The 20,359-nt window shown below is 38.1% G+C and overlaps 2 protein-coding genes across 18 annotated transcripts in view; one reads left to right on the forward strand and one right to left on the reverse strand.

Moving 5' to 3' along the window:
- Nucleotides 1-2,403: 2,403 nt before the first annotated feature.
- LOC127062697 (uncharacterized) lies at nucleotides 2,404-18,199 on the forward strand. 2 transcript variants are annotated; one of them, XM_050991355.1, is made up of 5 exons: nucleotides 2,404-4,347; nucleotides 4,674-4,959; nucleotides 9,798-9,880; nucleotides 10,588-10,699; nucleotides 14,004-18,199. In XM_050991355.1, exons 3-5 carry the CDS (start codon nucleotides 9,811-9,813, stop codon nucleotides 17,248-17,250), a joined length of 3,429 nt encoding a protein of 1,142 aa, XP_050847312.1. In that variant the 5' UTR covers nucleotides 2,404-4,347; nucleotides 4,674-4,959; nucleotides 9,798-9,810; the 3' UTR covers nucleotides 17,251-18,199. The 2 variants fall into 2 exon arrangements, with proteins under 2 accessions (XP_050847312.1, XP_050847311.1); XM_050991354.1 differs by lacking the exons at nucleotides 2,404-4,347; nucleotides 4,674-4,959 and adding an exon at nucleotides 7,968-8,349.
- LOC127062712 (uncharacterized) overlaps nucleotides 13,104-20,359 on the reverse strand; it is a 136,459-nt gene continuing 129,203 nt past the window's right edge. For 11 of the 16 annotated variants that reach the window (XM_050991388.1, XM_050991383.1, XM_050991381.1 and 8 more), the window contains 3 exons: nucleotides 19,741-20,347; nucleotides 19,157-19,382; nucleotides 17,694-19,082 (listed from right to left, as the gene is read on the reverse strand). In XM_050991388.1, coding sequence (XP_050847345.1) covers nucleotides 18,913-19,082; nucleotides 19,157-19,382; nucleotides 19,741-20,347 — 1,003 coding nt within the window. In that variant the 3' untranslated portion in view covers nucleotides 17,694-18,912. Of the gene's footprint in view, nucleotides 13,269-17,693; nucleotides 19,083-19,156; nucleotides 19,383-19,740; nucleotides 20,348-20,359 lie in introns of those variants that run through there. The other 5 variants (XR_007781185.1, XR_007781183.1, XR_007781186.1 and 2 more) reach the window with 5 other exon arrangements.

Here is a 20,359-nt window from a genome sequence, read left to right on the forward strand (position 1 = left end):
GAAGAAATTAGAACTTTGTTATATCTAATCTATATAAAGTAAGGAAAGATAAGGAAAGAACTCGGACGAGCGTGCGTGTGAGAATGGTGGAACTCGGAACGAGGGGTAGGGCATCTCGAAGATCGCTTTATTCGAGTAATATTAAAATCGAGCTCGATTTTTCTCTATCGAGAGAAGGAGACCTGTTCAAGGCCACTCCCAAGGTCTAACTATAGGCTTCATTCATGGATCGAGACCTATAAATAAAAATTAATAAGAGTAAATAAGATTAAATAAGAATTAATAAAAAAAAATAAAAATAAATAAGAAACATGTAAGAGTTCAAAATTTAATTATATTGAAATATTAAATTTAATTACTTTATGTTTAACGCGTGTAATATAATTATATATTGTTTGTGCGAATGTACTATTGTTTACATATTAGTTTATTGTATTCCGTGTATATTATAGATTGCTTAAATAATTATAAAACTATTAAAAGTATGAATTATTGAAGTTTGATTTAAAAGATGAATTTAGATATTTTCTCGTTAGAATGCAAAAGAAAATTGTCGATCAAAGGTAGTCAAGTATTCATTTTCCTTGATAATAAATGTACACATTTTTGAAAAATTTCATAATGTATCTATTGGTATGAATAGCTGAAAACATATTTCTTTATTTTTACCATAGAATCATCTGTCGAAAGCTCATTAAAATGCCTGAGTGAGATATCGTGTGGCTTCTCCGTGCGAGTATTGCTTTCCTTGTGTTTGGAATGGATCAAAAAATCTAAGGATCGATTCATAGCAATCAAGGAAACAATCATCTACTTCACGAAAACAAAATATACACCGTTCGAATGTTTACATGAAAAGCAATAGAGGAGAGAAACGTATGAATTTTTTTTCTTTTATCACAAAGTTCAAGGGACGTCACTATAGAAAACTTTCTTTTTCAAGAAAAATGTCGAAAACAATTTACGTTTATTCCCGCAGTGAATCTTAAGCGTAATTCTTGAGCGATTTTGATAAACCAAGTTTAAACGAGGACATGGCTTTTTCGAATTTTTAAGAAAGCTTTTATTTTCACGCATAAACTACTCTCGGAAAATACACCACTTTTTGGATTTTATTTTTTTCAAAGAAAATAAAGCTTTTTCAAAAATTCGAAAAACCCATGTCCTCGAGTTAAAACTTTCATCTTTAAAATGAGACTTTTTCGTCGAAATCATTCAAGAATTACGTTTGTACTGATTGTTGACGTAAACCATTATAAGAAACTAGGAGTGATGAACTGCCTTAAGTTTCTAGGTGAAAAAAAAAAAAAGAAATAAAATCTGATGTCGAGCGTGAAGCAATTAACTTTTGGCCAAGTAAATTTTGGTAAACGAGCAGATGTGTTTAGAAAGGAACTTCCTTGCGTATAATTTTGATAGTATCGTTTGTCTTACATCGTTATATGGTTTCCATATTATTCTATCGTAGAGATAGGTAGAGAGAAAGAGAGAGAGAGAGAGAGAGAGAGAGAGAGAGAGAGAGAGAGAGAGAGAGAGAGAGAAAGAGAGGGAGAGGGAGAGAGAGAGAGAGAGAGAGAAAGAGAGGGAGAGGAAGAGAGAGAGAGAAAGAGAGAGAATCGAGCTACGCACGTGCAAAAATTTACCGTAATCATAATTGTTCCTTTCCTAATTACGTGTTCCGCCGTATCTGTGCGTACGAACTAATTTTACTTCTAGAAAAGGATTCACGTAAATCATCTTTCAGCACGAGAGAAAAGAGAACTCGTTGAGTCATTCTGAATAATATTCTCTTTTCTTTCTTTTTTTCTTCCTCACACGTGACGTATCATTAACGACATGATTAACCCTTTTAGACGAATCTCCGTTGCTTTTTAATTAAGTAATATACTCTATACTTTTGTATATTTCAAACTGATTATAAGTTTTAACATCTCAAAGAATTTCAAGAAAATTCTAACCCTATGAAAGGTTTTACCTTTCAATTACAACGATAAAAAGCTAGCTACCGTTTGTTACAAGTGAACTCGTTTATGCAGATTCATATTAAATTATTCTTACACGGTTGCTAGCAAAGGATCAGCTGAGCGGTACGAGATCGCGTGAGATTCTATGCTAATCTTTCATTGGAAATACGCAGAGAGTAATCGTCGTTCGTTCTGCGAGAAACAGATCGGGTAACGTTTTACGTACGGTTGGTAAACTTAAACAATTTCTTTTAAAGTTGAGAGAAAATCGACACTGGGTCTATAGATTGGATCAGAGTTCAACCCAGTTTTGCGAGAAGGAGAGAGAAGAGCGAACGATTATGTATTTATACTTATGTACGTACGCACATATATAAACACACATAAAAAACAAGAAGCATTATATGTCATAAAAGACAAGATATGTAAGTGTCGCTTCATTTCCATACAATTAGTTTCTTTCTTTCGTGAAAGTTTCGCGAATAAGTAACGTCTGTTAGGAAGTAGGAACACACTTGTGAGAAAAACATTGGAAAGATTTCGAAACGTAGCGAAACAAACAAAAACAGTCCGATCGATTTCAGAACAGGCTGCTGATTACCGAATTAACATTTGACAATAAGTGTTTTTCGAAATTCGCAACGTTCCTGCTAGAAAAAAACAATTGAAACGAATATTCGAATCAACACGAATCTCCACTTTCCGGGAACATAATTCCGAGTGAGGATGAAGAGCAGGAGGAGGAGGAAGAGGTGAGACATGGAAAAGGAGCTCCGTGGGAACGCTTAGAAAGGAAGGAAGAGAGGAAGAGAAGATACGAAAGTAGAGTCTCTGAGAAAGACGTAGAGGGCTGCGAAAGGACGAAGAGACGAGAAGTGAGGGAGTGAGGGGGAGTGTGTGTGTGAGAGAGAGAGAGAGAGAGAGAGAAAAGAAGGGATCTAGGAGTCCCCACTATTAAATCGCTCGATGAGGGAGAAGAGAGGTAAGGAGGAAGAGGAGGAGGAGGAGAAGAGGAAGAAGAAGAAGAAGCTACATTGGGGGCGGTCAGACTGTCTTCGTTCTCAGTAGATTTCCAACATTCGCATAGTAGACTGTGATCCAAATGAAAGATAATTAAGACTCGGTCAATCTTTCGAAAAGAGAAAAAAAAGAAAAAAACAAAGATCAACTACTTACAAGAATTCCAAAGGAATTAACTATGGATCTATAATCCTGATTTTCCTAATGTTCTTCTACCGGAAATCATAAGAAGTGATTATTAACTGTCAGAGGAAGGCTAATCTAAAACTGTCAACGGACAGAAGAAAACGTTCGTTCAGAGTACCGTTTTTATTTGTCGAGACAATAGAAGAAGAGGGTTTCGAGTCCCATAATTAGAGGATTCAATGGTAGTGCAGAAAAAAAAACAAAAGGTATAACGCTTGGGGCGGTTCGCCTTGTCTCGAGCATACACACACTCTCCTTGAGAGAGACCAGTCACGAAAAGCAACGACTCACGAAGAGTCTTTAAAGAAGTTAGAAGGAGAACCTTCAGGAGAGTATACTTTGGATCGTCTGACCAAGAAGACTTCATTCGTTAACTCGGAGTCCAATTGTACGGACAGATGGATCATCGATCTGTCTCTAATAATTTGTAGATCGAATATGTCAAATTGTACAATAGTTCATTCGCACTCATGTGATACATTTGAGGATCAAAGTGTTCCAACTTGTGGTAAAGTTTACCACGTATTCTAGACTCGACCTAGACTCGGCAAAACTTTCGAAGCAGAAGTAATATATATATATATATATATATATATATATATATATATATTTTCTCGAGAGAAAGGAAGATATTATTATCCTTGGATGCATTTTAAAACAAATTTCAACGCTATTTTGACATAACGGAGAGAGAGAGAGAGAGAGAGAGAGAGAGAGAGAGAGAGAGAGAGAGAGAGAGAGAGAGAGAGAGAGAGAGAGAGAGAAAGAACATTATTAAATAAAATTGAAGTCGAACGATTCGCGCATTTAATTGCGGTTGAGTTTTTAACATGGAATTCAACGATTCATAGATATCTGAAAAGGATATCTCTTGGGAGAGATAAAGGGAAACTTTCATCGAGGTTTCTCGTGCCAGATAACTTCTCGATATATTCGCGTTTATCGGTTCGATGCTCGTTCTATTTGTGCGCAAGGAACCGAACGGAAAACGTTAACGCGAGAATCATCTATGGTATTTGAAATACTACTTTCCGACGAAGAATTTGCCGCAAGGACGAAGATCAAGGATCTATAGGAAGTTCTCCGTCATCGACGGAGTATGCATCTTGTGGTATATTTCGACCTCTTTATAACGGATATCGAAAGATATATACGAAGCCGATAACTATTTTACTAGGTAAATAAAAATAATAATTTTATGGATTAAACATTTTCAATTTATAGCACTTCGTTTTTAGCTTACAATATTTATTTTAGCTCACGATATTTATAGACAAAAAGAAAAATTATCAATTTATTACGTTGCAAATTTGATATATAATAAATGTGAATACGCTCGATATTATTCTACAATTCATGCACCATTGATTTTATAATAAACAACCGTGACGACACGATACGCGTATATTTTTTCTTTTTTTTAACTTCAATATTATTACAAGAAGATAGAAAGATCGATAAATCACGCGACATCTACGACTAACTATAACTTTTTCGTTACAGCGATTGACAACGTCGTCGTAAAACTTTTGAGCGTCTCGTAAACGCAAACGATTTACGATTAGTAGTATTGAACGGTCATGAAGAGATGATCGAGAACGATTTCATCGTGGGATACATCAAAAGAAAAGGACAAACTTTGTTCGATCTTTTTTTACTTGTAAAAGAAGAAGAAGAAGAAGAAGAAGAAGAAGAAGAAGAAAAAGAAAAACAAGAAAGGAAACCGTTCAAAGTGGTCCAGAGTGGATGGAACATAGAATTACACTGATCGATCGATCGAAGTAGCAAGGTAAGGGTTAAAATTCTCTAATTTGAGAAAAAACATTCGACTTTTTTTAATTTTAATTTTCAAATGATTAATTTTGGCGAACAAAAAATGAATTTAAAAAAAGGAGAAAAAGAAACGAAGAACGAGATGGGTTAGAAACAAATTTCGTAGGAAATGCAAAGTAAGGAAAGAAAATGTTTCGGTAAAAGCGGATAGAGAAGAAAGTGTGTAAATAACACGACAAAACTAGTGTACTGTACTCGTAAAAGGAATACTTCCATTTTCATCGACAGGATAGCATATAAACACTAGAGAAGGAAAGACGCGCGTAAAATGAGCTGTTTGCCGGCTCGTTAGCACTACGCTCGGTTACGTTAGCTTAAGATCGTTGCCACCTTTCACGAATGTCAATGTCATCGTCGTGCGCGCGAGCGTGTTCACTGTCGCCGATGCACGGCTCGATGCACGCGATGCACGCAGACTTTCGATCTCTCGAAGATCGATGATCCGTTCTTCTTCTCACTCGTCTCTTCCTCTGAATTATTGTAGCTTATTTTTTAATTGTAATTAACGATTAAATGTTTTAACAAGAAAACAAAAACAAACTAATACCGCTTCTTTCAATTATCATAAAAAACGATTTTCTTTTTACTATTATTATTAATGAATCATTTCCCGATAGGTTTTGTTGACCTGATTTATCGTACATAAGAAAGCGGACATAAGAACGCGAATCTTTGTATAGACGATCGTAAATCAAATTCATTGCATTGGAACTGTTCGAAGCGTTAGAAATCGCGATTTCATTGGTAATCCCTTCCTTCGTGACGCGACTCGTTAGATCGGCCATAAATAATTAAGACGCGCGAACGAGAGCGTTTCCTGAGAGCACATGAGAAGCGAGCACCGTTATCGAAAAAAAGAAGAAACAGAAAAATCATTTTAATAATAATAACTATGAAACAGTGATGGTCTTGAGGGAAAAGGGAGAAATCAATTTTCTAGTTCGTTCAACAACCATCAGTCAGACTAATAGGTATGTATGTACGGTGACACGCAAAAATGATCCTTGCAGTAAAGTCCATTTATTTTTACGTGAAGATAAAATGCAGAGAGAGAGAGAGAGAGAGAGAGAGAGAGAGAGAGAGAGAGAGAGAAAAGAAACAATTATTTTTACGAGTCACTATAGATCCTAAATGGTCAAAGTGTAATTAGCTGTCAGTTCGAGCCGTCAGCCGGTTATTATAGATTGCTTAGAAGCAATAGGACGAAATCGAAATTGTTCGAGGAACCTTCGAGATGTAAAGACCATTATTCGGTCTCGATTACAACTAAGGAAGCGAGATATCTCCAAAAATATAGTATTTCCGTTAGGTCTAATGAAAATTCTTCATCTATAATAATTGGTCGGACTTAGTTGATAGAACTTGACCTTGTCTTTTCTTAGATCCACCGTTACTCAAGACGCCCGTTTTAGGTTTAGGAATGATAACTAGGAAGGTGTAGCGGATAGATAGATAAATTAGGAGTTGTCCGAAGCTTTAACATGAATTACAATATGGTTGTTGAAACACTGTTTCTCGATCGGTCGAATGTTTCGAATTGTCTTAATTCAAAAATATATACGTACATACACACACACAAAATTAGTAACTGCCGTAAAGACCGTTATTTGATTTGTCCTAAATTCGGTTAATTCGTTGTATCAAATAATATAGATTGTCGAAAAACAAAGAGAATATGTTACATGTGGATGACAGTCCACCGACGGTAAAGATATCTAAGGCCATGAGAAGTGCCGCTATGTCCCACATAGAAGCTTCGACGGTGGACGATTCTGGGACGTCCGGTACGTTCAGTTATTATGTATCTTCCGGGACCGACGGTGTAATGCCGGCGCTAGCCTTAGGTCTTCAACATTTTTTTGGCCCTTGTTCGATCTTCTTACCTCGGCGGAAGCTCTTTCACTCAAATAACACCACTTTCAAGAGCGGCTTCATGCTCAATTAATTTATATCTCATCCTTGTTTTTCTTCTTTCTTTTTTTGTAGAGTCCGATGAATTCGAGGTCTCGGTTAATGGTCTCGATGATGTCATCGTCAACATAGACTCAGGAAGAACATTAAATTTATCATAGAATTTCTATGTAAATCCGAAAGAAGCGTTAAATCGTTTATAGATCGAACAATTCTTATAGATCGAGCGTGGTAAACGACAAGTGGATTACTGGCACGCGTAGTGTACTTTTAAGAAAAATGCTCTCCCGCATTATCGTCCTTCTACGAGCAAAGTAGGTATGGTCGGAGTGCTGGAGTAGAACCGGCAGTCTCGAGAGCCGGTTCACCGCTCGTTCATCGAAAGCGAGCCAACGGGGAAAAAAAAAGTATTGTCGAGTAGCGTGGGCGACTGGATCGATCCTCATTCTATTTACTACATGGAATTTCTTCGAGAGTTCCGCGTTATATTCCGCGAACTAAGATTAACTATCGATGACGAGAAGGAACGATTAAGAGAAATGTATAAATTATGAACGAAGAAAACAAATTTCATTTTTATCGTAATTCCGTAAAGCATACGATTGGGTGGAGTTGAGAACGGTTAAAAAAAAGAAAAAAAAACAGAACGAAAGAAAAAAAGAAAAATAAATAATCATAACGTCGAGAGAGTGTAAGCGAATTTTTTTCCACGATCTTGTAATCAACGTTCGTTCTCGTTATTCCTTTTAAAGATGATAGCATACTCGATGAAATATCTAAGTATATGGTCATTTAGCATACATTGTATATCTAAGGTAGGACTACCTGTCGTGAGTTGGCCGAAGGTTATTCAACCCGTCGACATCTCGTAGGAACGAAGTAACGGGTCTGGGTAGTCTCGTGCAAACTAAACGGGGGACCCTCTACGCATCGGCTCGAAGCACCGTGCTGAGGCGCCTTCTGAGCTTCTCTCTCTTTCTCTCTTTCTTTCTCCTTCTTAATACACCGATTCGACTTTACTCGTCTACTCGACGTCCACCTCGAGTCAGTCAGCCGTGTACCATTGTCGAAAGATCGTCGACGATCTTAAAGACAGAGAATCACGATAAAGTTTCGATTTCTTTCATCGGTTTCTTCGTTTTTAATTCTTTGCTTGTGTTTCCTTTACTCTTTCCTCTTAATATTCTTATTCTCATTCTCTTTTATCTCTCTCTTTCTCTTTGTCTCTTTCAATTCTTCTTGATCCTCTTTTGGCGACGATAAAACGAGATAAAAACGACAAATCGCACGGGAATTCACGCGGAAAATTCTTCTTTTCGTTCGTTCCGCCTCGTTTACGTTTCTTACGAATAAGTGTACGCGCGTTAACGATATTGTGCGACGGTGTGATGTACATTCGTGTGTCATTCTCGAGAGCAATTTTTTGATTTTTCAGGTAAGCCTCTTCTCTCTAACGCATTCACGAAAGACGTTAAATCGTTTTTCATGTTTCTTTTTCTTCTTTTTTTATCTCGTTCATTTCACATAGATACACGTAGTTCCAATCGTCGATGATTAGATCGACGTAAGATCAAAGAAAGTTTTTGATAAATTGCTGGTAAGATCGAGTGAAATGCAAAGCGTACAAATCGAATTCGCTTTTCCTGTTAGCAAAATATTCACTATCAATAAACACTTCCGAGATATTAGATATAGTTTCTAATTCTGAGATCGGAGAAATAGAAAGTAGTTCAATTGAGTGAACGATCTTTTTCTTTTTTTTCTTTTTTTTTTTTGCAAATTTTTGGCAAAGAACTTGCTACGTGAGGATTTCAAGTAGAACGGAGACAATTTATATTGAATTCGGACAGCTGTTTTAGTCGTTGTGTTAACGGTACGTTGAACGAAGTAAAGAGAAAGATAGAGAAAAAAAGGAAAGAAATTTCAAATACTTTCCTACGATGAGTAATGAATAATTCTTTCTATCTTTTTATTCGTTCACGATCGTAGAACGTAGAAACGTTCGATGCACGCGACTCATGCAAAGCGAGAGAGGTCCGAGAAGAAGGATGACTGGTACCGTTACTAGACACGAATATGAACGAAAAATGCAACGGTAAAAAAGACATTCTTGAGCTTTGATCGACGTTCTTTTCAAGCGTTGGAATCTCAATAAAATCGTTATCTCTTTTTTGATCGATGATCATTTACCTTATTATCATAAAGATTCGACGAAAGTCGATAAGAATCTAAACACCCTAATCATTTTCCCCTATCAAATCAATAAAAAATTCTAAACGCTTAAAATGCTCGAAAATGCTTATCAACAATTAACCCGTTAGCTGTGTATTACGATTATATTCGTCAGGAAGATATAGCAATTTTGTATTTTCTGACGAGTATACTCGTCATGCGGAAAAAAATTATCATTCAGTTATTTAAATAGTTATTAAATAGTATAAAATGGAATAGTTTCGTACGATGAGTAACTAACGGATTAAATAAAAATTTCTGGATTGTGATCTGTGATCATCTACAAACAAAAAGCAATTTTATTTGCTTAATATTGACCAAAACAAAGTGGCATTGAAGAATGAAATAAAATAATGATTACAATTTTCGTGAGCAATCGATCGATGTTCGTTGATAAGTTTGACATGCGAGTGACGCCATCGAGATAAACGATCGAAACTCGAGAATCGAATACGAACGACCCTCTCGATCGAGACCTTAGTCGTTAAACTAGCTATAAAGGATTCGTATCGTGATCTAAACGACCACGTCGTTTCCTCCTGACCAAGATTGGAGAGGAATAAAATTGTCTTCCCATTGTCTCTTTACCCAAGCGATTGCAAAAACGAATTTGATAATTTTTCATAGCGTTCCTTTATTTTTTCGTTTCAGAGCACGAATTAGGATGGGTCTATCCAAGATCGTGTTGATACTCTTGCTGGCAGAATTCAGTCATGCCAGACCTCAAACAACCGGTAAGTTTTTTCAAGTATCGAATAAAAAGTTATTGTCTTGAGCCGTGAAAGTAATTAAAGAAAAATGAAGAAAGGAAGAGAAAGAGAGGGAGAGAGAGAGAGAGAAAGGGTAACGAGTATGAGTTAGATTTTTTGAACAACAAAATAGACTACTAGACGATTAAATAAATATATGATATAATAATGATAACGTAAAAAATTATGCAAGATATCAAATTGTATAACGTAAAACATGAAAAGTTTAATGTAATTAAAATAACGAGATTAATACGATCTGAGAAGCATCCATATTCAATGAAGTAAGTTAACACAGACAGTTAAAAGAGCAAAGCGATTTCTTCGCCAATTAAGACGGGTTCTGTCACTTTCGATTGTTCACTCGTTAGAGGATCTCCCTCTTCGAAGGAAAGTTGTGTATTGTATTTTCTTTCTTATTTCTAAATGAATGATTATCCGTGCGCGCGTATTAATGCAATAAAAGTTTCGTTAGAAAATTTCTAATCGATACGCGACTCTCCTCTTCCTTCCTCGTTTCGAAAATTTTCGTCGAAGCATAACGATGCGTTACCTCACATCTATCGCCTTAACAAATCGACCGTATGCAGTACCTACAATTTGCATACTTCGCAACTTAGTATAGCTAAAGACTGGCATCAACAGGTTCGAGAAACACGTTTGATGACGTTAGTTGTATTTTCTTTTTGCAGAGACGGAAACGAGTTTACGACAGGAAATAACGACTGAGACGAGCAATAAGGAATGGAAACCACCAAGATCGACGGGAAAAACTACCGAAAATGTCCGTCGAGGTGACAGCAGGTATACGGAGAACTCCGGAAGTCGTAGAAAGTCTTACATTAACTATTATCGCGATACTAATGCTAGCTCGCCGTTCAAAAGTAGAAATAGTAGTAGCAGTAATAGTAGTAGTAGTGGTAGAACTAGTAGTAATAATAGCAGAGAGGTAAGTTCAGGATCGGTTGATTCCGTTAGGGGCTCGTTCGATTGGTCCAAGTTATTGAATACAGAAGGGTATTTTCGAACGAGTAATCTTACGAATGGATTTCCGTATCGTGCCGCTAAACTATTAGATATCGATAAACATGATAGATCGATTTATGCATCTCGTCGTTTGGATATCTCGAAAGTCGAAAAATTAGGTAAGCCGAAACACGTAGTAACTGGACTTGATGATCCTCGTTATTCCAAACTCGATAATTCTCAACGTAAAGCTTTGAATAATTCAGGAAAGAGAAGGCTCGAAACGAATGAACTGGCCTTGAACCAGAATTTAAAGTCAGAAGAACGAGTAGATACACTGGATAGCAAAAACGCAGCAGCATCGACTTATAGAAACTCTGTCAAGGTCAGGCATCATGGTAGTACTCCTGTGCTTTCTTCCAACCGGTTTGATCAAGTCGGTGCTGTGAGGCATCCTACGAATACCATATCGAGGGATCGTGGGAATTACGCTGCGCGATTGACGTTCACTAAGAGAGTTCAAAATGATCACGGAACTTTTTCTAAACAGAATGTTAATGACCTTAGCGAATCAACGAAGAACTCGAAATTGTCGACGCACGTTAAGAAAATTGTTTCAGCTTCTAAAACTGCCACGAATTCTCTCTATCCTTCGATTAATTTCATGAGGCAGGATGTTAACGTTAATAAACACGTTTCCCAGCTGGACGATCAAATTTTTGCTACTAATTCCTTTCTAAAAAATTGGCCGAACGATTTTCCAAAAGATGCCGAGGATCTTTATAATTACGACAGATACACGTCTTTTCCAGAGCAGGTTCAAAGTTTGCAAAATACCGATCAGCTGATTAATTCTAGCGGTAGCAACGATTCGAGTGTCCATCATCGAATACCTTCCATGCAAACTGATATTCAGGAAATCGTTCAGTGGATGAAGATTCCAGCGTTTACCTCGAATCAAAGCCAAATGTTAGAGGACGACGATTTCGATGGTCCCATCAGTGTAACTTTTAAGCCACTTTACGATGATTTCGAGCCCAATCTCCCTTTGAAAACTCCTCAAAATGAGAGTTTGAATCCTAGCGATGCTAATAATTTACTCAATGAGTTGATACACGTCTCGCCAGAATGGCAAACGTCCACGACGAATTATGATTTAATTCCAACGGCATCTTTGCCACAAAAGAAGCTCGGATATAAGCCTATTACTCAAGTAACGCAAAACACGGTCGTTCATATCTTGAAAAATGGGTCGAAAAAGTCTAACAGCACTTTGGCAGACATAAAAGATCTTCGGAATAATTCCAAGCCTATTACTTCTATCCAAGCCTCTTCCGTTAGTTCAGAATCACGACCAAACGTGCAGTTAATGTTCTTATCGGAAAAAGATAAGATGAAAGAGAACGTAAAATTCGATGAGAATTGTCCTACCATCATGATAAACTCGTTCACCAAAGTAAATAATACGATTCAAAGTAAGGAAGGGTGTACGGATTTGAATATCATCATTAATTCACACATTCTGAATACTAACGTGATCAAGCCCGCGGAGACTATCATCGATGACCCGAATAACGTGGATTCGTCTACGGATGAAAATAATAAATATGTAGGATCGATAGAAGATGCTTATTCATCCGTTCCAACTTACAATTACGAGCCTTCACCAACCGCGATTTATAATCCTTCTTCTTACCAAGATGATTATATACCTCAGAAAGACGAGATATTTCAATCCGAAGTCTCCTCTGAACCTAACTACGTTTCTTCCGACGTCCCAACGCTTCAGGTTATCCAGAATACTCAAGTAAGCGTGACGAGCTTGAACGATCAACCTAATGACGTTGATAGTTCGATATTTTCCGAAACACTAGGCGAAACTTCACAAGGATTTTCTGATTCGGTTAATGGCGTTGTATCTCCTACGGGAGATCAAGGACAACCTGCTACTATTCTTACCGATTTTTCTGGAAATCAACAGGCAAATAGTAACGGTGGTACAGGTACTTTGCAAGCCGCAGGACTTTCAAATCATCCTAGTTTGCCTAACGCAGCTTCTCAGTTGATCGGTAATCGTCCTTCCAGTGGTTCTACTTTAGGATCTGCTATCAGCAATGACGACGACGACGACGACGACGACGATGACGATGACGGCTTTGATTTATCTCCTAGTAGTGTTTTAGAATCGATAACCTCGACTTTCACGTATCTTTCGTTCTTCAATCCATTGAACTATAGCTTGTTCAGTCTAGCCGCGGCTCCTTTTGCTGCTATCGCTGCTGGTATCTTAGGAATAGCTGCCTTTATATTTCCCTGGACGATTCCAAGTGCCTTCGATTTTGGTCGATCTTCTGACTCTATTACGATCAGATTCAGGCCTAATCTCGATGAAGTCGTTAGACACTCCCTGCAAAAATACGAGCGATTGAACGAGTGGAAGAGTAAAAAGAGGAAGAAACGAGATCTGTTTTCTTATCTATGATCAACTACTGGTATTAACTACTGTAGATATTTATTTAATCGATAAGTATAATATTAACTAAGAAGTAGATTGTAATCAGTAAAAGCATTCCTTTAATTGATAAGTTTAATGTTAATTAATGACGTAATTTGACATGACAGGTATGTTTGATATCTCTTTGATAATTAAAATTTTTCTAGAGGAGTAATCGCATCGAAACAGGTCACACTGATCATCGTCATACGCAGTATGAATTTGTAATATGAATAAAATATTCCAAGTAAAAGAATCTTGTGATTTTATTTCAGTTCAACCGCACTGCGTGCGATTTCATTTTAACGTGAAATTAAAAGATAAAAGAATTCCCGAGATACTATAAATATAATTTATTCAAACGACATATCCCATGTCCTCATTTCCTTTAAATAATGCGGTAATACAGATATTATACAGTCGATTTTAACTATCCTTTTCCGTCGAAGGTAAGACCATTAAAAATCTAACGTCTAAGGCACGAAATACTGTCTTGTTATTGAGATAAAAATCGCTGATGATACCGAACGATAACATTAATTATATAAGAACAATATGCGGAATAATATTGTTCTAAAAAACAATAAACTCTAACACAAAAATCACTCGCATGAAACGTAACGATCTCACACGAGATTTTCATTTCAGTGTTCAACTGACGAATGAAACGCAACGCCAGCTGAAAGATCTCCAGCACATCAACCAGTCGTTAAGAACGGTCGCTACGCAGTTGCTAAATGTAACGGGTCATAACGAAGGGGTTAAAGACACGAAAATCGAAAGGAAGGATTCGAGATTGAACGGGGAGAACGATGCGTCCTTCGTGAAGGAAATTAATGCGGAGATAAGTAATCTCGAATCGATGGGAGTTAATTTTGGTAGGCCTATGAACTCGAAATTTGGATATTTCGAGAGTAGTCATCCTGGTCAGGCAATGGTCATGACCGAGGAAGAACTCGAGAAAGAAATGAGTTCTACCAGGTTGATGGCAGGTTATAAGAATCATCCGACGACAACCGGTGGTATCTCGACATGGATTTTATTAAATCCACCATCGACGACAATAAAGAGTCTCACCGACAACGATCAACCTGGCACGACGAAACAATCTGAGAACGATGTAAGATATACTCTGAAGCCGATCGTGACTCATGGGAGAATAGAGGTAAAGAATACGAAGAACGAGCAAAAGGTAACGTCGCAACTACCATCGACTGCCTCGATAGAGAAAGTCATCTTTCCGAGTACGAAGAAAGCTGCGAATAACAGTACTTTGAAAAAAAGTAACGCTCCTGGTAATAATTCCTCGAAACAGGACGAGACCACTCAATCTTTGGCTAAGTTAGAAGCCATCGAAAGTACGACTTCCAAGATATCACGTACAACCGTCTCCTCTACTGCGGACAATAAAGTAACGTCAGACTCGACGTCTTCAACTGCGACCACAAAAAAGATTCAAATTATAAGATCGACTCTAAAGGCAAAGCCCACGACGACTCCTAGACCCACTGTTCCAAATAAATTTGCTACAACAGTAGTTAAAAGACCTCAGCAAGGCAAACCTAAGCCGTCTCAGACGAGGAGGACAACCGTGAAACCTGACGTATCGAAGAACGACAATTCTACCACAGCTAAGGTTGAAAAAGTTACTTTCAAAGCAGTGCCGATGATTACAACGCCGCGATCGAACAACGAGATAACAGAGAAACCGATATTCGTCACCAAGATCAAGGCGTCCGTTCTAATGGACACTCAAAAAACTGCACCAATCGCAACTACGAACGTTAATGTTTCTACCGTTTCTAAATCCAATTTTTCGGATGCCGATCTAGTGGAGGTACCAATCAAGTCGAAACCTCTTGGAACGAGCATAAATAACGTCTTGAAAGTGCAATTGAAGAAGCCGATCGATGAATCTACTCAAATCGAAATAGAACCGATTAAAATGAACCCGCCGGTTTTGACGATTCAGAAAATGACAGAGAAGAAGCCTGACAACGATGTAACCGACATTGGCTTAACTAATCTCAATGGTTCTAGCATAGATTTGAAATTTGATTTCAATCCGGAGCTGACAAAGATCAGTACCGAAGCGGAGAGTTTGGCAGATTCAGTGACAACGTCCGCTCCATCGTCTACGACAACGAAGCGGCAGAGAAACTCGAATAAGAGGAAGAAGAACAAGATTAGACGCCGAAGACCATCGAGCACGACACCGTTAACATCGACCACGATTACAACGACCACTACAACGATAGCTCCTGTACCGATTGAAGAAATAAACGAAGTATCCGCCGAACCGATTCTTTTGGACAACGCTATTCAAGAATCGAAGATCGAGCCAGAATCCAAAATTACGAATAATATTACGAAGACGAAGAAGAAGCCGCCTCAAAAGGGAATCAGTACGCAGATCTACAATTTTCTTAGCAGAGAAGTAATGCCCAGTTTTGGGGTAATGTCCTTGCTCGGTCTTGGTCTGGGATTAGCTTCCTATTTTCTCTATCCTTTTGGTGGAACAATCACCCGAAGAAATTACGAGGTGGAACCCAATTACAAATATAATTTGGACGAATACGGCGGTAATTACGGACAGAACGAAGAGGAAGTTTTGTCAAAAGTTCTGCAAGGTATGACCAATCATGAGAATAAATTTGGTGCTGGATCAGGTGGGCTCAAGGATCTCGATAAAAATTACTATCGTTATCAACATTTTGACGGTGCGTACGATACTCAGTCGATAAGAAGAACGGATCAAAGATATCCTTTACCATCGTCGTCGCCCATTTACAAGCCAACGGAAAATACAGCGTCCGTCTTAAAGTACCGTAATACCGATTACAGATATTCCGAAGTACAAACTACACCAACTTACTACGATCCGCAAAAGCATAACGAATTTGTGGTTGGTCAAGATAGTACAGGAAATCGACAGTTCGTTGTCGGTAATATACCTAAAGAGTATCCACCCTTTACCGACAAACATCTTACTTTACCGACGTCCGACAAAAAGGGTCCCAACGTTTTCCACGAATCAACGGAAAGTGGCTTGACGCAATTCGAACGGGACATCGCTCAAGGTCTCAACTTTCCACCCAATTCGGTAAACGGACACGGATACCAATCGGAAACGCAAACTTTACGACCAGAGGATGGTTACGAGGAGATCGAGATAACGCCTACTGCCGTAGCCGTTGAACACGGACCTAGATCTTTAAAAATAAAACGTTCGATACTTAATAGAATGGACGTTAATCGTTCTTCCAGATCAAAAAGGGACTCTGTTATTCAAATAATCCCGTCAAGACATGAACTAGAGAAAGAACAAAAAGAAGAGGACTTCAGCAATGAAATTCTAGATATTATTGACTCTGCTTTACCTGGTAGCGAAGAGAAAAAAATAATAGATAACGAGGTTGACGATTTTCTTTCATATAAGAAAAAACTTCACGGGGAATCTCAACAGCATCATAAGGAAATAGGTTCGAGAAACGAGGTCCAAACTAGTGAGACTGAAAACGATACTAATTCGAACAAAAATGTATTCGACGACACGGCGGAGACCGTAGAAAAAATAACGACTGAAAAACAAATTGATAAAATAGAAGAATATTCGAGCAATGACTCTTTCGTAACTTCGACGTCTTCGTCGACGAGCGACGAGTCTGACACGACCGAACACGTGAAAGATATCGAAGAAACGACCGTCGAGTGGTTCGAAAATACAACGACGAAGAAATCGACCGAAGAAGAAGGAGGATTCAATATCTTTAGTTTTGTTAAGAAAGTAGCAGAAATTAAGTTTAGATTAGGCTTGACGATCTTGAAACACGCGAGCGAAGGTTTCGCGAGATATCTGGGACACGTGCAAAAGAGGATCAATGGCGAGGAATAGGATGGAACGTACGTGTAACGTTGCCTTTCGAAAGTCACAAGCAGAGAATTGTATGTGATCGAAGACGCGACTAAATTGTATCGTCTCTTTTGATGTCTCTTTACACGCTCCAGCGTGTATGTTTTATTTTGCGATTGCGTAGAACCAGTTTTACACGTTTGTCTCATATCAGGCTTATCTACGCGAGATTATACGACCGATTGCAAATAACTTAATGACGGCGAAACTATCGCAATTATTTTTCACAGTCGACTCGTCGATCGAGTTTCAGGAATATCTTCTAATATTGATATAACGACCGAGAAAGTATAACGATATCGAAACGATGTGTTCGCATCTATTGGAAGTAGATCTAGCTCAATTCAAACGTTGACGCTTATCACTGTGAAAATAACGAACGATGGTGCTTGGAAGTTAATCGGGAGGGAGGGGGAGGGGGTGGAATAACAGGATTTAGTCGTTTACATCGGAATTTTATGGTTTTAAAGAAAAAAAAGAAGAAAAATAAAAAAAAAGGTTTAAGTTACCGAGAAAATCGTAAGACACGTTTGAAAAGGTAATGGGGTTTTTTCTTTTACAAGACTATCACCATGTTTATACACACACAAACATACGCGCACGCACACGTTGTTTTATTGAAAATTCACTTTGTTACGTTATTTCGATGTACGTGTGTTTCTTCCCTCTCGATACGAGGATATATAAAAATCCAAGTAGTAGAGTTTTTATTACGTACTTATAAATAAATAAATAAATAAATAAGTTAAAATAAATATTGCTACGCAGTATTCTGTGTCGTGTAAATAAAAATAAACTGTTGAAAGAAATATATATAAATATCGACGAGAGAGACATTCACTCGATATTTCTACAACATCAATGAATAAATATGTCGAAATAAATACGATAATAAATAGCAATAAATTACCCGAAACAATAATCAAACGAATCAATGTTTCATTCTCTCTTAGCTACGTAATCTCCGACTCTATAGGTCGACATTCATTAAAGAGAAGCATACTAAAGTGTTATCGGTCAGTCGGTAAATCGTAACCAAATGGAAAGTAAATATTGAATGTCCCCTGTAACAGTAACCCTAGTTTAGTATAATACCATACTGTTATACTTGTCATCCAATCTATTCAGGATGCAACAGGTGCGCTTTAACCGCGATCGATCCTACCCATTCACAATGTATGTACGCATTTTGTCTATACGTTCTAGCTAACGCATAATCCATCGATATCAATGACTGTCTATATTCTCTGATCGTGAACGGAAAGTCGTGTTACGCTAGATGTGTTCAGTAGGGTGCATATATATATATGTGTGTGTGTGTATGTGTACACATATCATGTAAAATACGGTAATAGTGACCTCGTTCGTAGAAACTATGTAGTCATTGAATGACACGGTGGAGATAGGCGTTACAGGACCGTTTGCCATAACAGAACTTTCATGATCAAGCGAGTGCAACAACACTTCCGTTCGTCGATTTGCCCCGTCGAGTCACGATGTTCCTTATAAAGTATATAACTATAGTATCGGTATATATATCCATAAATACTACCTAATTGTACCTGGAAGTCGTTTAACTAACGATCTCATCACGGTTTCAAGACGCGTGTAAACCTCCTTTCTCGTGCGGCATAAGAATTCGATCTACAATCGGAAATATTTTTTCTTCGAGCCCTCGTACTTCTTTCCAAGATTATGCAGATTTATTCCAAGACTGTGTAACTTCCGTAGTGTGTCCTCCTCCAACGTCAGATCTCGTTTCTTTCGTCCGAGCATCATAGGAATCATCATTGCCATAGTCGCCGGTAACATACCTGTCGTAAATACGATAAGATAAATTAGTTAGACGAGTCAAATAATAAATACAACAGTGTTCTCGATGACGAACCTGCTCCGACTGCTGCGAGAACCGCTGAACTCGAGACTTGACCCCCGTTCAATGTGTTCCTGATCGGTCGTTTTTTCAATATAGTCGGTAATGTTGTCGCTCTGTCTCTCTCGTACTCCTTCCTGCTCTGATCGACGCTCTTGAAGGTCCTCTCGACTTCTAAGAGACCGCCGTGCGACGTCGTAGTGTTGGTGCCGTTGATTGACGGTAACACCGTCAACCTGACCTAGGTAAGCCATATTTCATAAAGTAACTGTCAATAATCGACGGGATAAGTAATTCTATCCGTCAAACGGAAAAAAACAAAATACTCTCTGTTTACTTTCTAAATAAGGTATCATACGAGTCTAAAACTCGTGTTACTTTGCATGTAATCAATATAAGAAGTCATTTATCACTGACACGGAAAGAGATACTTAAGAACCGGTTTCGATATTAATTTTCGATTCAATTTGCACTTTGGAGGACTTATTAGTTATTAGCTTTGGATCGGATGTACGTATATATTAATTTTTCTATTACGTCTTTAAAATAATTATATTTTTACATCTATTCGAAATATCTCTTTAAACTTCTAGCCTAACCTGTCGCTTTGATGTCATAACGGCAACGGTTGGATCGACATTCTCTTTGTTGATGGACTTTGTTTTATTTGCATTCAATAGTTTGACCAGTTCGGGATGCAACGTGTCGATCTTGATGGATCTCTGACGGGACTTTGAATATCCTCTGTTCGTTGATAGAAGAACCCATTGTCCATCTCCGTTAGATGGATGTGAAGGTGGATGATTATTACCGTATTGATAATGCGAGAAATTTGGTCTATCGCTTGGTCTCGGTCTGTCCAAGGATTCTGTTCTCGTTGGAAAGTCGTGCCAATCGTTGTTGGTCTCGTCGGCATGATTGTTTTCAGGATATCTGTCTAAAAAAGGATAAGGTCTAGACGATTGAGGTCTGTTGTTCCACGTGTTGGGAAAGTTGGTAGGCCTGTCGTCGGTTATAATATCGGTTGGCCGATGTATATTAGAAGGGTACTTGTCCCAAGATGGCTTCTCCGGTGGCCATTTTTGAGCTTGACTCGAAACTTGATCGTACTTGTCCGGATAATAAGAGGGACGAGAGGACGACGATGGTTTTTGCCATGGTTTTTCATTACCGTTCTCTTGCCAATAAGGTTTTGGCTTTTCGTGCCTAAATGTTTAA

Source organism: Vespula vulgaris, chromosome 3 (assembly GCF_905475345.1).
Source record: "Vespula vulgaris chromosome 3, iyVesVulg1.1, whole genome shotgun sequence".
NCBI lineage: Eukaryota > Metazoa > Arthropoda > Insecta > Hymenoptera > Vespidae > Vespula > Vespula vulgaris.